The sequence below is a fragment of the Nansenia antarctica genome, assembly GCF_963989245.1.
Source record: "Nansenia antarctica genome assembly, chromosome: 3".
In the NCBI taxonomy this organism is placed as follows: domain Eukaryota; kingdom Metazoa; phylum Chordata; class Actinopteri; order Argentiniformes; family Microstomatidae; genus Nansenia; species Nansenia antarctica.
The window spans coordinates 16453886-16466874 of NC_137688.1; the positions used below are offsets into that span (position 1 = coordinate 16453886).

A 12989-nucleotide genomic window follows, 5' to 3' on the forward strand; every position below is an offset into this window, starting at 1 on the left:
CACTGGACCACCAGGGACTCTGTACGCTTCATCTACACCGTAAGGCCCAGGACTCTGCTTACCTTCTTATTCTTATGGGTTTTTAGGGCATTTCTGCTTTATTGGGATGGAGTCAATAGAGATTGACAGGAAGGATGGGTGAGAAAGAGAGAGAGGAGGATAGAGACAGTAGAGACTGACAGGAAGGATGGGTGAGAGAGAGAGGAGGGATGACAAAAATGTAAATAAATGCTATCTAACTAGATAGTAGTGGGGATTACTCACTCAGTTTTAGCTTGACTAGCGAGTGTGTCATTGATTTTCAATTTCAAATGTATTTACATTCGTGGCCTGGGGTGGTCCAGTGGTCTAGCACTGCGGTCTACAGTGCACACATATGTCGGCATGGGTTAGAATCCGGCCCATGCCCTCTCTCCCTTCTCTCCTTACTTTCCTGTCTGTCTTCACTGTATCTGTCCAATAAAATGAAAAATATGAGTGGGCCTGCCCTAAATTTTTCAGAATAAAAGTCTTTCACCAGCTGTTAATATATATATAATATGTATTTCCCAACGAATGTAGGAGTGATGGTTCTCTCCTCTGTCCTCCAGGAGCACGGCCTGAGGGGGTTCTTCAGGGGGGCAGTGCCCCGGTCCCTTCGGAGGACGCTGATGGCGGCCATGGCCTGGACCGTGTACGAGCAGCTGATGGCCCGCATGGGCCTCAAGTCCTGAGGAGGAGGAGCCACTGACAGACCAATGACAGAGCACCTGACTGGCTGGTCGATGAGGAGGAGGAGGGCCGCTGAAGAAGGAGACAGAGGGGATGGTTGATGGTCTAGAGACTTTTATTTTTCCTGATCACTCCAAAAGGTTTTGGGGAGAAAGGAGGTGGGTGTTGGTGGGTGTAAATTATATGGAGTTAAAGGTGTGTGTGTGTGTTTGTGTGCGTGCGTGCGTGTTTGTGCGCGTGCGCTTGATGTAAATCCAACACTCTGATTTGTCAACCCCAGACCTTATGGTGACATCCCCTACAGTGACTGAAGTGAACTTTCTCCCTCTCCGAGACTCTCAGAACTCCTCAAGTCTCAAGTCTCCCCACCCCAGACACCCCACCACCACCGCCCCAGACACCCCCACCACAGGCACCTCGACCCCCACAACAACAACAACAGAGACGCCATCACTCCAACTGTCCTACTGTCACTGTTGGTGACCCTGACGGAGGTGTCTAGGACACTCCGCCATCTTGTTCTGCTGACGAAGAGAGAGACAGACAGGCCAGAGAGAAACAATGACACGTTGTCACGACGACACATTAGTCGTAACCGGCTAAAACCGGTAAATGCAGAGTGGCAGTTGGGACCCTGACGACTAACTTAAGAATATTTATTTCCAAGGGTGACTTTTTTTGGTGTACGCTCGGGACAATCACAAAACGACCCGTACTGCTGTGTGTTGTGACAAAAAGAGGCTAGTCTAGGTTGATATGTTTTCAGTATTTCTCTGTTAAGCTGTTGTTACGCAGCTTGGTTGCTTAGTGGGTTTTTTCCTCTCTTCTACACGGTTCATGTAGGATTACACTTAAGCCAGTGGATTCATGTGGAACGGATAATAGACCGGATGCGCTTTCCTAACAAGTAATGATCGTCTATCCCACTTTATAAAACCACAGTGCAACTTTTAGCCATTCTGGAGAGTGGCTAGGTATCGCCGTAACATAATACAACATCACAATAAACCTGCGACTGAAGCATTTCAACATTACTGACTGCATGATGTACAGAATTCATACGAACATCAAACAGCCATGGTCCTGGATGCCCTTCCTTTCGTTTTGTATATATTTAATTCACATGATAGAGTGAGTTGAAGCGCGTATACTGTAGATATTTCTTTGCCCACTGTGTGTATAGTGTGCCATGGATAGTATTTATACAGTGCATGTTTTCACCTTTTGGTGAATTAGCTTAATGTCACACTGAGATTTTTTTTTAAATATCCAACCTTCATTGAAGTAAATTTATTCTGAGAAAAAGAAATCTGTCATCTAGAAATAATTATTTCTAACCCGTTTTACTCATCTTTGCCAATAACCTTAATAATAATATCTGCCAATAATTGTGGAGAGGACTGTATGTACATTTTGTTGATGTTAAAAAGGTGTGATCTTTATGTTGAGAAAGTGTATTATTGTACAGAATATCCCTTCCTGAACCTTCCAGGACCAGGAGTGGCTGCATGGACTCATTCACATGAACCAGTTTTTTTTTCAAGAGAATCATAAAAATACGTGTTTGCCAATAACCATCTCTGTGGAGATTTCTGCTTGCTATAGACCGACGTCTGTCTAAAGGACACAGTGGACAAGATAAACAGCTTAGACCATAGAGTAAGAACTCTGATGATCCAGAGAAACGCAATTCAATTGTTGATCATTGAATTGTGATAATTGTTGACCATTTAATTCAGTGTCACAATGTTGATAATTCTTGATGATTCAATTAGCCTAATTGGCGGGGAGGAGTTGTAACCTGTCAGTGAACGCACTTTAGAATTAGACGCACATTAATTCAAGCTCCTCCTACAGCTGATGAACTGTTGCAGTTTGATAGGAATCTCTTCAGCCCTGTCTTGTGTTTGCTGTATTGTAACACAAACTCTTAACCAAACTGTGCTGTGTGCCGTTGCTCCAAGGTCAACATTTCTGCCTTGTCGATCATCTGCATCTTCTTCTTCATCACTCTTGTCCTTGATATTGTAACTATATTTGGTCGTCGTTATTGTAGATATGACTAGTCTGTGCATCATGTGAGACTGCTCAGACCGATGCTGTGCCTGTTGGTTTTTAAGTTAATAAAATTCCCAGTTTTGTAAAAATTAATTTGTAAAAATTATTGTGTTTGTATTCAATGTGTGTCTTAACCTAGTGTATCATACATTATCATTACTGATTACATTGTACATAATCACACATTGCATTGTCCCTTCATTGCATCATTTGGTCTTCATCAATCATCACCCAGTTCCGAACATAATATTATTGTACTCCTTTATGGGTGTCTTTCTGCATGTAGTGAGTCTCAGAAATGTAGTATTTTGGTCCTCTGTCTCGAGGCTATCAGAATCCCATCTTGTTGCACAGCTGGCTCAGCAAACGGGGCGTGGCTACAGAAATGAGGAGGGGAGAGGAGAAGAGAGCACACACTATCAGGCTACCTGTCAAAGTCTCTGTGTGCATGCCTGTGTTACTGTAACGTGTCTCTGCATGTGTGTGTGTGTCTCACCCTCATACAGCAGCAGGAAGCCCTCCGTCGTGCTGCTGGGGGGACACACCTCCAGGGGGCGCTGCAGCTCCGTGTTCCTGGCGTGGACGTCCGCCCCGTAGTCCAGCAGCAGCTTCACCATGGCAACGTTGTCGGTGTGGGCGGCCGCGTGGAGAGGCGACTCCAGGTACCTGCCCTTCTGGACGTCGGCTCCTGTACAGAGGGGTGGGAAATGACGTTTATATAATAAGACATTTTGCTGACAGCTTTATCCAAAGTGACTTACATTGCAGTGAGAGCACATTTTTCAGTATCTATGGTCCCAGCGGGAATCGAACCCACAACCTAAGCATTGTTAGCGCCATGCTCTACCAACTGAGCCACAGAGGACCACAGGTTAGTCCCGGGAGTACTGGCTGCACACTGTTAAAGTGTCATTATGAGGTGAGACACACACACACACACACACATCTACAAATTCCACCTCAGCATGTCAGAGGTACCCCCCCCTGGTACCACCCCAGGCCTCACCTTCCCTCAGCAGCCTCCTGGCACACTCCAGCTCCTGGCAGAGACAGGCGGTGTCCTGGTCCACATCTGCCCCCCAGGTCACCAGGGCCTCCACACACCTGCTGTGGCCAGCAGAGAGACACACAGCACACTGGGCTACAGGTGTGTACTAGTACATTAGGTGTGTGTTGTTAGGCCTGGGCATCCGGGGCTCTAGATTCTGACGCTGAACAAGCTAAAACACGGAGGTGCATCTGACTCTTGCTAATTCAACATGTCAATGTTCGCATTGTATCTGTCCTAAATACATATGTAAATACATACTTTTTTCATTATTGTTACTATAATCAATTACAGTATTAATTCAAAGTAAATCCTAACCAAATCTCAGGCCTTTGAAGTGAATCCAGTGTAATAGGCAGGGGCGGCGCTAGGGGGTGGCTACTGGGGCTCAAGCCCCGGATGTTTTCTGAAAAGCCCCGAATGTTTTACTTAAAAAAAAAAAAATCTCGTGAGTAACGTGCAGTACCGGAGTCCAACAGAGAGGCAGCAGCTGCGTGACATTAGCCTGCATACTGCGTAGCCTACCCTGCCCTGAAGAAGAAGTGATCTCAATCAGTGCCTGACTTTTGTAAGGATTGGATATCCCAAAGTTGTTTTCAACAAAACAAGCGCCAAGAACTGTTGCAGCAGCCGTATCAGCAGCTGACAACAATGACATCACCAGCAGTGATGACATAGATGATGTTTCAGGTTTGTGAATCTTATTAGAAAGGTGACTGACTCACTGACACTACTTTTCCGGTTTGCTAATGCTAGCTGGCTATCATAACATAACGTTATGTTATAATGAAAATGAAACATAGCAAGGTACTGTTACGGTACATGGTAAGAAATCAAACAAAGGATAATACTTATACAAATAAAGTGAATAACAGGCTGATAGTCTTTGATATCTGCACTCTGGTTGACTGAGTAACAAGTGAAAAAGAATGATGTAACGTTAATGTTACAGCTAGTAAACATGGAGTAACCACATTAAGTATGCCCTTATGGTAGTATGTATGTATACAGAACATGACTCAAATCTATCCTAAGATGTAACGCTAACTAACTAAGTTTGTTTAATGTCCCAGGGGGGATTTGATTTCACAGTACTATACACAGGCCAACAATACATGTAATATATCGTCATATAACACAGGACAAGACTCTAAATACAATATAAGTGGTGAGCACAGAGTCTGCCCTGATATACATACTGTAACATAACTAGCCTCAGCCCATCAATTATGTAATTCTATACAAATATAAATGATGGTGACTGACAGGGGGAGCTACGTGTGCTGACCTCCCTCTGTGCCCAGAACCACCACAATTAGTTTGCTTCATTAAAGGGTGTGATTGTATATGTGTTCTCCAGTGCCTTTTGTCCGCTTTAAGGTGGTGGTAAGTTGAAGGTTGAAGGCAAAATTTTCCGGCGCGCTCCGCGCGCACATTATATTCTCCCTCTGGGCTAAGCCCCGGATCTCCTACGATCCTAAATCCGCCCCTGGTAATAGGCAAGGCAGATTGCAGTAGATTAGTCATCTGGTTAGCACTCCATGTGTTTGGTTCGGATTATGATGTTGGGGGGGCAGGGGGGGGGTCTTACGTTGGCCCCCGCGTCGATCAGGGCCCTGACACGGGCCACGTGGTCCCCCAGGGATTAGATTTCAAGATCATTCTGCTTCTTTATAAAGCTCTCACTGGCACAGTACCAGAATATCTTAAATACTTTTTGCTAGCATATCAGCCCAATAGAGCTCTCAGGTCTTCTGACGCTGGTTTTCTCTGTACAAAAGAAGAGATTTGGTGAGGCTGCATTCTCATTTTATGCACCCGAATTGTGGGTGTCAAGTCAAGACCAAAAACCCATCTTTTTAATATTGCCTTTAAATGACTGTATTCTTTTCTAAATGTATCTTTTAATGTTAGTAATGAATCTATTTGTATATATTTGTATATGTGTTTACTTGTTTAAATCTTATAGTAATTCTTATATTATTTAGTTATTTTATCTATGCCCCTTGGATTGTATGGTTTATTTTTGTTTTATTATGTAGTTTATATTATTGCTATTGTGTGTTTTATTGATTACTATTGTTCTATTATAATTGTTATGCTGTGTGGATATGTTAAAGCACTTTGAGCTGCAATGTTTGCAGGAAAAGTGCTATACAAATAAAGGTTATTATTTTTTGTTTTTATTTTTATTATTATTATTTATTATGTTATTATTATTAACGTAGAGTTCATTTGAGGCCACCATTGTGTTCCATCCATTACGTCATAGGGAGGCGCTAAAGATGACTCCGTCTCCGCGACAGGGGACTTGTCTCTTTTGAGCTCCTTAGCAGCTACTAAGTCCTTTAACATTTCAAGTAAACAGAATAAACAAGCTAAACGATGAGCGCAAAGGTGATTCTCATCGGACTGGTCGTAATGCTGGCGACGGTGAGCGTATTTTCAGGTAGGTTAGAAAACTCATTGTTCGGTGTTCCGTTCGCTATTGTGATGAATGTTTTTAAAAGCTAAAACTAACCGTTTTATATCGATCAGATGGCCGCGCCCTTGAGATAACATTAGATTAGATTCAACTTGATTGTCATTGACAGACTACAAGTACTCAAACAGGGCCAGTGACAGGTTTAACATGTCAGTGAAGACCTCGGCCAGCTGCCCGTCTCTGAGCACACGGCCAGTGGCACCTTGCGACGCTGATCTCGTCATACCCCACACATGGCGACCGTGCCTTTTCTGTCTGTTTTTGTTTATTGTCCTGCTTCTCTTTTTTTCTCTACAGTGTCCTTGATTTTGAGAAAGGAGCTTTTAATTAAAATCTATTAGGCCTATTATTATTATTATTATTATTATTATTATTATTATTATTATTATTATTATTATACATTAGACTTATATAGCGCTTTTCTAGACACTCAAAGACGCTTATGCTTTATAAAGAAGTGCAGATGTAGGCTATATAGTCATATGTTGATGTCTCTCCAAAAATAATTTGAGAACCAGTAAAGGTGGGTTGAATATACAGTATATAAAGGTGGGTTATATATATTGAAATATTCAACCCACCGTTACTGGTTCTCACATTTTTTTAGAGAGACATCAACGTATGACTATATAGCCTACATCTGCAGGGCTGTTTCAACCACACCAGGGGAGTCTCGCAAGACTTCAAAATAAGCCTGGATTTTCCTTTAGTGACGTTGATGGAATACCCCCACCACACTACTCAGAAATGATGCGGTTAAACATTAGACTAAATAAGAAGGTTGGGGGACTTCACAGCGGAAATGTTAGCTGTAAAATGTGTTTGTTTGGTTCTCTCTGACTGCTATGGTCTCTGTGTTTGTCTTTTTTTTTTAAGTTGTGTTTTACAGAGGTAAGGTTTACATAGCTGTGGGGGGTAAGTTTGAAGAGACTCCAGCAATCTCTGAAAATGACCCGATCACCAGCATCCTGTGGAAGCACGATGGGAACAAGGTTGCTGAGTGGGACAAAGACTACGGAACAGTGGAGTATTATGACAGATTCAAAGGCCGCACGACCCTGCATAAGGACACCGGACACCTGGTAATGGACCGCTTGACTGCAGCGGACAGTGGGGTCCTCTCTGTGGAGGTCAACGCCAATGTACTGAAAACATATCCTCTAGCTGTTATCAGTAAGTGTGTGTGTGTGTGTGTGTGTGTGTGTGTGTGTGTGTGTGTGTGCGCGTGTCATTAGCCCTTTCCCAATTGATTCCTTTAGCTATCTCTCTCTCCCTCTCTCTCTCTCTCTCTTTCTCTCTCCACCAACAGATGAAGTCCCCGAACCCGTAATAACATATAACTGCAACCAAACTCACTGCAATCTGACCTGTAACGCCAACCTCACCGACCCCGGTGCTGAGCCTGTCTTCTTTGGCTGGAGGCGGGGCCAGTCGGGTAAAACATCGGCAAAAGGTCAAAACCTGACGATCTCAAGGGATGACGCTGTGAAGTTAACCTGTCTGATTAGCAATCCAGTGAGTAACAAGAACGACACAATCCTTAAAAGGGACGCGTTTAACGGAGGTGAGTGGATGCTTCTTTTTTTTTAATAGAAATGTGTTTTTAGGGCATTTCTGCTTTATTGGGATAGAGACAGTAGATACAGTAGAGACTGACAGGAAGGATGGGTGAGAGAGAGAGGAGGGATGACATGTAGGATAGGTTGAAGGCCGGAATTGAACCAGAGACCCTGCGATTACGTGGCATGTGCCTTTGTGAGTTATGCCACCCAGGCGGGCGCCCCAACCAACGACCCCATTCACATGCTTCACACCTCCAGTTAGATTAGATTAGATTCAACCTTTTTATTTATTTTTATTTAACCAGGCAGGCCAATAATAACTAATTCTTATTTGCATTGGTGGCCTGGCAAAAGACAAAAGCCTCTTGGGGGGAGGGGAGGGAGGGGCTGAAAAGCAATCAGGTTACATGTTAAAAACAAAGAACAAAGATCTCCACACCTCCTCCACTTAGTCACAGCATCAGTTATAAGTTAAAAGGACAACGTCACACACCCACATAAACCCGCACAACATTAAGCACAACAGAAAGCACACTAACAGAATTTTAAAATGAGCAAATTTAAAATGTATGCAAATTTGGACAGACACAGCAAGTCAAACAGACATGCATGGGACAGACAGTAAGCAGCCTACAAGGAGGGTTTGGAAAAACACTAGAGAGTTGAGAAACAGTTGCATGTGTCAGTGAGAATGTCCATGATAGAGTCCTTAAAAGCTGATTTGGAAATAAGAGTGTCCAGTTTGAGTGCACTGCTTTCTGTAAATTGTTCCAGTCATTGGAACTTTATTGTCATTGCAGAGTACAAATACCAGACAACAATGCAGTTTAGCATCTAACCAGAAGTGCAAATTAGTGATATAGTGCAAAGGCATGATGGTGTATACAAAATAGGATGTACAGTTATGAAATTATAAATTGTATGAAAACTACAGTAGGTAGTAGGTATATACAAGACATGGATACAATAATATATGTACAGTTATGGCATGTACAGATGTATAGTTAGAGTCTAATATGAAAAATGATGTATCTGCAAAATGTGAGCAAAAATATGGTATATGCAAAAATAAGGACGTGCAAAGGCTAAACTGAGTGGGGAGGTGGAGGCTACACAGATACTGGGCTACTACTCTTAGTAGGTTATATAAGCCAGGTGTGTTGCTTTGCAAGACCACGTGATGCCATCCCTGCTTGGGTGTGAAGATAGATACTGACCATTGTTAATAGTGGTACATTGTAAATGTCAATTAAGCCCAATGCACACGGCGTGCGATTTTGTCGCACGGCAACATTCGATTCTCCATTCACACCCACTCACTTCGGTGGTGTGAATGGAGAATCGAATGTTGCCGTGCGACAAAATCGCACGCCGTGTGCATTGGGCTTTAGGCGATACCAATGGACTGTTTGATTATTGTGACATCATCTACAAATGTGTTGTTGTAAATGTTGTGCTCATTTGAAATTCTGTTTTAGTTCCCTTTCCCAGTGGTGCAGCGGTTGGTCTTGTCAGTGGTACTGTGGCTGTAATAGTTGGCCTCATCACCGCCTTGTATCTATAGAAAAGAGGTGAGACCATCAAGTCCTTATTCTGTTAAACATGTACAGTGTAAAAGCATTCTTAAAACATACTGTTAGAATACCTCCTGCACCTTCTGGTTCCCAACTAGTTTATCATTGTGGTAAATTCTGGTCTAGAGGAAATAAAGCTGCGTTGTGTCGTCCAAGCTGACATGGTTGATGGGAACTACACAGCCAAGCTGTTTGTGACCAAAGTTAATGTTCACTGGTGAGATAAATTATTGGTAAATAATGTCTTACTGTGACTCTTTATGTGGAATGCTCTCTTGTTCAGTCAACAGTTAGCAACTGTGCTAATTGCCTGCAGTCCAAAGAGCTAACGTTACTTGGCTAAATTCAGCCATTTAGGGTAAGTAGGCACTTAAGTAACAGCAAATGCCAATAAACGTAAAAGTTTATCCATTCATTAAAATCCATATAGTGCCACACTTTCAGTGCCTTTCATACGTATTATACGTAAGATAGGAGTATTTTTGTCTTCTTTTAGCTCTATACTCCTGGATTTGAAATCAAACTGTTACTTTGGGGTCAGAGATTCTCATCTTTTATTTTTATTTTATTGGGTTCACCATTTAAAAAGTCAACATTTTTTAAACGTGGGAGTAAAAAAGTATTTGGTTGAATATCCTTTGCCTCATGTTGGCAGACATCAACTCCAAAGGCAAATGCAAAGCCTAGAATCAGTACTAGACATTGACAGCTCTCTGCCTGCACAGTTGATGTGACGGACACACCTGACACCAGAAACACCTGTCAAGAATTTCTTTCAAAACGTACTGTGCCCTGAAATAGGTGGACTGTGTATAAAAGTGTTAATTAATAACGTTGAATTAAAGCTGAGAATCTCTGCTTTGACCCCATAGTAATTGTTGGATTTCAAATCCAAACATTTAGAAAAGTAGACAAAATACTTCCTGTTTCACAAACTACTTCTGAGGGCACTGAAGGGCGCCTTCTCTCCTATTACATCCCTGGCAGCACACACTGTCCCAGCAGCAGCCTCATCAGCAACTATCCCTCAATGCAATGTTTTACCCTCTGTGTGTGTGTGTGTGTGTGTGTGTGTGTGTGTGTGTGTGTGTGTGTGTGTGTGTGTGTGTGTGTGTGTGTGTGTGTGTGTGTGTTGATGAAGTTTTTTTTGTTTGTTTCCTTGCAGATCACACTGAGAGCTAGAGAAGAACATGGGAAGGTCAAGACCAGTATCACTAATAATAATAATAATAATAATAACATATATTTTATTGATCCCAAGTGGAAATTATCTTTTTGCACACAAATGATCTTTTTAAAGCTTCTTTTTTACAATGTTTTATTAATTGTTGTGTTTCTTCAGACAGTGAGAAAGTAGACAGGGAGAGAGGAGAGACAGGCAGACTGCCAACCCCAGGTCGCTAGCTTTCAACTGTTATCAGCACGCGCTACACTAGGCTTCTGTAGAACAGTAAAACTATACTATACTATATTTACATTTACATTACATTTTTGGGCATTTAGCAGATGCCTTTATTTATATACGCCTTTTTTAAAGCGACTTACAACAAATTAAAAAGTAAGTGAATCATCTATCCATCAGTCATCATAAGAAAAAGTAATCTATGCTTGGACCAGGGGCCATTGACAGTTACAATGCTAGAAGACGGAATAATTACTTCTTTTTTAATTATAATTTTGTATTATTTATTTATTTACTTACTTACTGTACAGGGGGTAGAGGGGATAAGAAGGTCTTTAGGAGGGACAGTTAAGATGTAGCCTGAAGAGATGGGTCTTCAATCAACGGTGGAAGACAGGTAGTCCACACTCCCTTGGTCTCCCAGGCAGTGAGACAGATGAAGATGTGATGAATTAAGACCACCAGACATTATTCCCTGGAGACGTTTGTTTTTCCTGGTCAGCACTGCAAAAACAAATACCTGTATAATCATGTCTCTTTGTATGCATGTAACAATATATCAACTCCTGCCTACACCTAAATGTCTTGGTTGATATTACTGTATGCTTTTGTACCATGTAGGCTTGTGTATACAACAAAACAACACTGCTCAGTATCTTTAGAAATGTATTTTCTTTCTTTTTTTTAAAGCAAAAACAACGTTTTTGGAGATCTATATTACCATGTGTATACGTAGGTGTAGGCAATACTTAATGAGGTTCCAATAATTTAACACCTCAGTGGTGGAACGAGCTTCCCACTGCTGTCACCTTCCTCCGTAGACTGAAGACCCATCTCGTCAGGCTACGTCTTGACTGTCCTCCCTAAAGACCTCTTCATCCCCACCCTGTACAGTTTCTCTGCTGTAAATAATATATGTATGTATGTATTTATTTATTTATTTATTTAAATCCTTCCATCATTCTGAATCTAGCATTATAAATGACCTCTGGCCCAAGCATAGATTTGTTTTTCTTATGATGACTGATGTATAAATAATTCACTTATTTTAGACAAATGTACTAACTGTAAGTCGCTTTGGATAAAGGCGTCTGCTAAATGTAAAAAATAAATGTAAATGTGCCAATCCATGAAAAAAAGGTAAAAAAAAGAAAAAGCATTGCATGCGGTTGCCGCCTCCTTGTGACGGTATAAACATTGGCACGTGGAACATAATGAATATGCCCATAATGGGTTTCTTGTACAGGCAGCAGATGATAGTTGTAAATATCACACATAGTCACGACCACCCCCTGCACACCACACATAGAAGCACACCACACATAAAAGCACACAAAGTGCTATCCAATATAATATATTTTTTTGTAAAATAATTCTACTAAATGTATATTTTGTGCATAGAATAAAAAAATTATAATCTCATTTTAATTTAATTTAATTTAATTCAATGTAATTTTTTTGTTTCTTATATTTTGTTACTATATTGTATATGTGTTTTTATTTGTATCCTCAATGGAGCCACCCCAGTGAACATATCTCACACTATTGTACTTGTATAACCGGAGTGACAAATAAACATCTTATCTTATCTGAATCAAACATTGTGAACTCTCTTTCTCACTTTGTGGAGATCCATTTAATCCAGTGCAAAAGTGACAGATTGTTCCTGAGCTGAAGTTTTTGGTTAAACCAGCAAATGCATGTGCTGATAGATTGCTGGCTGAGATGGTGGAAATGGAACAACAAACCCTTGCTCTCTCCATTAGACTCCAAAGAAATTCCCGTTGTCTCCAAAATGCTGACATAATGGAGCAGTGGCTGGAAGACATGTTGTAAAATGTAAAAATTTCCTTTTTTAATTAACTTGTGTTCAACAAGAGTGGAGAGGTAGCATGGATTTGTTTTTCTTATGATGTCTCATGGATGGATGATTCACTTACAACAAATACATTTGTCTAAGTAAGTCACTTTGGATTAAGGCGTCTTGTCAAGTGTGTGCTTGTGTGCTTCTTGTCAAGGTTTCCAATTTTGAAAACAGCTGTTAGATTATGTTTGTCTTTCTTGGCATCTGGATGGATTAACAACCTCTAATCCATCCACATAGAAGGGAAGGTACACGGCTTTCTCTGCCGTCGAGAATCATCACAAC

The 12989-nt window shown here is 41.4% G+C and overlaps 1 protein-coding gene across 1 annotated transcript in view; it reads left to right on the plus strand.

The window, feature by feature from the left end:
- The window catches only part of LOC308152720 (mitochondrial glycine transporter B-like), a 10829-nt gene extending 8001 nt beyond the window's left edge, over window positions 1–2828 (plus strand). Inside the window, exons 7-8 of the mRNA XM_080525776.1 lie at window positions 1–39; window positions 591–2828. The exon at window positions 1–39 is cut by the window's left edge and continues 125 nt beyond it. Of these exons, the coding sequence (XP_080381902.1) occupies window positions 1–39; window positions 591–713 (162 nt within the window). The 3' untranslated portion in view covers window positions 714–2828. The remainder of the gene's footprint in view (window positions 40–590) is intronic.
- Window positions 2829–12989: the final 10161 nt, after the last annotated feature.